At 41.0% G+C, this 3970-nt stretch overlaps 1 protein-coding gene across 1 annotated transcript; it reads left to right on the top strand.

Annotated features, from left to right (window-relative positions):
• The first annotated feature begins 311 nt into the window (after positions 1–311).
• Positions 312–2943, top strand: LOC144628375 (bcl-2-related ovarian killer protein homolog B-like). The gene is made up of 2 exons (XM_078486475.1): positions 312–902; positions 2180–2943. Exons 1-2 carry the CDS (start codon positions 348–350, stop codon positions 2306–2308), a joined length of 684 nt encoding a protein of 227 aa, XP_078342601.1. The 5' UTR covers positions 312–347; the 3' UTR covers positions 2309–2943.
• Positions 2944–3970: the final 1027 nt, after the last annotated feature.

Below are 3970 nucleotides of genomic sequence, written 5' to 3'. Positions count from 1 at the left end.
ACAATAATTCATTGATCTCATAACAGCGAAAGACGAAGAACTTTCTACAGGTACCAGTATTCGCGATTTTATATATCTTTTTTTAATCAATATATCAATTTTCATTTGTTAAAAAACAGGATCTCGAATTGTTTTCTTTTTTTCGGTGAGTTTTACCTTTTTGAAGTGAGAGACTAACTACTTTACCTTTAAGCTCCTCGGGGAATAATATTCAAAGAAGTCGGTGTCATTAATATGTTAATTTTTAAGTGATCGGGTAAATATTCAATCCAATAACCTTGGACAGTCATTTGTTTTGACCGACACAAAGTGCCCATTTACACGCGCCGCGCCACGATCGATCCGCGATGCTGAAAATTATTTGGGGTTTCATAGTCCGCGCCTGGAGTATTGTTGCTTATTATTTATTTCCAAAGAAGATCAACGGTTCAAGGAAACCCAGTAAATCGACGGAGGAAATTGAAATTTCAGAACAGGCAGCTTTTCTCTGCCAGAAATACATCGAAGCGCGATTCACGCGCTCAAATTTATGCTACTTCAACCCGAAAAGCCGGAACAGAGATAGCGTTGGGTGTTCTGAAGATGTAGTACAGACGTTGTGCGAGGTGGGAGCGTTACTTGAGCGAAGCTATCCGAAGCTTTACAACAACGTTTTGGATCAATTAAACTGCAGAGTAAACCTTGCTATTATCGTCTGCAATACGTTCAATCGCGTCTCTGAACAGATCATTGACTCCGGCGTGAGCTGGGCACGGATCGTCGCTGTCTACGCTTTCGCCGGGGCACTGGCTTACGATTTTACGCAGACCGGAGACACGAGATTTATCCGCTGCATGTCAAGTTGGATGGGTCATTTCTCCGCGAAACGGCTGAGTCCATGGATCAGACAGAATGGAGGATGGGTGAGTGAGATTTGAACTGCTACACAAAGTATCGTTTTACCTTTTCTTGGGGTTACTTATCGCTTATGTTAAGATTTTAAGTGATATTGTTTGTTTCACTCGTGGTAACATTTCATTTCGTTTATGTTTAAGTGTTATCAGCCCATTCCTTTCTGCATGCATGCTACGCGTTTGTTTGCAGTATCGGTTACCGGCGCGGCTGGTCTGCCGGTTTGAATTTTATTATAAAGGCATTTTCTTCATACGCAAAAGAAGCTTTATAAAGAATCTTAACAAGCTGCGTGTGCTCAAGACTCTTACGTGCGAGCTGCCTCGCGTCGTTGTGTACTGTCAATATCAATGTCTTCAAAATGCTTTAATAACAACCGACAATTCCCGGACAATTACATTACTTCATCTTATATTGTTTGCCTAAAGCCTTGCATGTGTACTGAGCTATAATTTGTCATGGTCTGGTAGCTGACAAAAGAGGCCGCGTAAGGGTAGCACTGCTGGGGACAAGGGTCACTTAGCTGCCGTTCTTTTCTCCGTTATGCAACTGTTTGATAAAAAAAATCCCAGTTTCAATCTTTATGGTCTTTTTGTGATCGTTTGCCGGTTTTTCATACTGCATACCCGAAAAAATAATTACTGCAGAAATCAATTTAAATTTCCGATTTTAACCTAAGGACAAACCGGAGGAGGGGTAAAAAAAGTTCCGGTGCAGTAATTTTTTTTAAAGGCCTAGTTGTCTACAGGATTTTTTTTTCCGCTGCACGAATTTGTTCAGGCACAACTGCTTGCAGGATACTTTTTTGGCAAGTTTGCCTTGCAGGAATTTTTTTAGTACAAGTCTGGGCTAATCTTGACCAGTTTAAACTGCAGGATACAGCACAAAATTTTAACTCAGGGTCACTCAGTGTGATCTAGTTACATACTTTCTTTTATACCATGCCATAGAAAATACAGCCAATCAGAATACAGGAAAGCCGTTGTATATTCGACGGTATTCAACCCAACCTTCCCATAGTGCGCTGCGACTGTATTCTCGACGAAATTTAGTAAGCGTATTTTCTATGGCATGGTATAAAATAGTTATACAACACTTTCTCGTGGTATACTATGGAATATCCCACTTGTCACTTGTATTTTCTTGGCATACACACTCGCCTAAGGGCTCGTGTGTATACCGAGAAAATACAAGTGACTCGTGGGATATTCCATAGTATACCACTCGAAAGCGTTGCATAACTAGCATTTAGCCTGCTGAAGTTACTTTCTCCAATTTCAATCGACAGAAAGGCCTGGTTACACATTTTAAGGAAGAGGAACATTCAGTTATGGGTTCATTAAGCAGATGGCTGACAAAGAGTCAACCGAGAAGACAGCAGCCCGATTCGAAAACCACGCCCATCGACAGTTCTTGACGCGTGCTGCGTACGCGTGCAGACAGAATCATGCACCCGAATTCACGAGCAATGCAGGCTTAAACCATCAAAACTGCAAACTGCAACGAACTGCAATCGTCACTCGGGTTACATTTCCGTAGAACAATATCCATTTTACGAAAAAGCGGCCCAAGTGTGGCGGCCATATAGCAGGAGCTACAGCTAGAAAACGAACTTCACTTTCCCTAAACACTCTTGTTCCGTGGTCATTTCAATTTGATACAAAAATACAAACGGCGGCAACACACATAACACATCGGTGACACATGAACTTTCATCAGTGTTATAAGGCCCGTTTAAAAATGCAGGCGATTTTTGTTGCGCAACTCATTGCAATTTTTGTCGCGCCGAAGATGCATCAAGTTTCGAACAGGTTCAAAACTCCTGCGATATCGCGGCGATTTTATCGCCGCTAGCTTACACGGGTGCAAACTCGCGGCGATTCCATGGCGATTTTATCGCCGCGATATTCATGCAACCTCGGCGCGACAAAATTGCATCGGGTTGCGCGACAGAAAAAAACGCCTGTGTAAACGGGCCTCTAGAGAAAGGACGTACAAAATTGCAGACAATCCTTACAGTTTGTCTTTGTTTAATCCGGTGGATCATTAAACGTGATTACTTTTTAGTTTGCATCTCTTCTCACTTTTCTGTTTTAAACTTGTTTCCAGATTCGAAAAAAAAAAGACGTGTCAGGGGCTGTGGGGGTAATCATATGCAGAATGGGACCGACTGTTAGACCATGTCCTGTATGAACATGCGGAGCCTGACACAGCTCTTTCTGAGAAGCTTTATCCTGAATAACATGGCACATAATAATTATCTCGTTTCACCTTTTTGCATCCAAAAAGCGCCTACACAACTCCAAGCAATTTCTTAAGGACAATTGTCATCATACGGTTAAAACCAATAGCATTTCGACAACTAAGTTTAACTGACGTAAGCTAGGAAAATACAGAAAATTCGAATGTTTCTTTTCACGCCTGTCTATTCGTAAGCTGTGAACACAAATATGAACAGCTTTTTCGATTCTAATGATTGCCATTGTTTTAAATGTTTTGTTGTTGGAAAATACCGGTAAAAAGTTCCCGGCAGTACAGTGCAAACTTTGCGACTGATAAACGGGTCATTCCCAAAACGTTTCGCAAAACGAGAACAACATTTAAGCACTTTTAAAGAAGAAAAAAAAACATTTTTATAGTACTTGAAAAAAGTGCTACACAGCAACCTATTATTATTATTATTATTATTACTATTCTTGGTTTGCAACCACGTGACAAGGCGGCCATGTTGGATGACAAAACAATAAAACATGTGTTTGCGGAATTTGCATAATAAAAAAGTTTAGTTACCAACGGAGAAGAACGCTTTGTTCCTGTCATCCAACATGGCTGCTGTGACGTCAGCTGCAAACCAGCAATTCAGGGCAAACTGTAATTCTTCGTCTTTCAGAGCTCGAGAGGAAGTGAGGGTTTCTACCTTGACAGTCAATCTTTTGATTTTTAGACGCTACTAGGCAATTACTTCTCCTGGTTGTTTTCATTTGGTCTCTTTTTTTTGTATAAATTTAATGTCACGCGGCGCTCAAGATAGCTACGGAATCTCGCAAATTGATTTCTCTTCGCCCTGGTAAAAAAAGAT

Source organism: Oculina patagonica, chromosome 1, assembly GCF_052425735.1.
Source record: "Oculina patagonica isolate OP01 chromosome 1, crgOcupat, whole genome shotgun sequence".
Taxonomy (NCBI): Eukaryota; Metazoa; Cnidaria; class Anthozoa; order Scleractinia; family Oculinidae; genus Oculina; species Oculina patagonica.
This window is presented reverse-complemented; position numbering and strand designations above follow the sequence as displayed.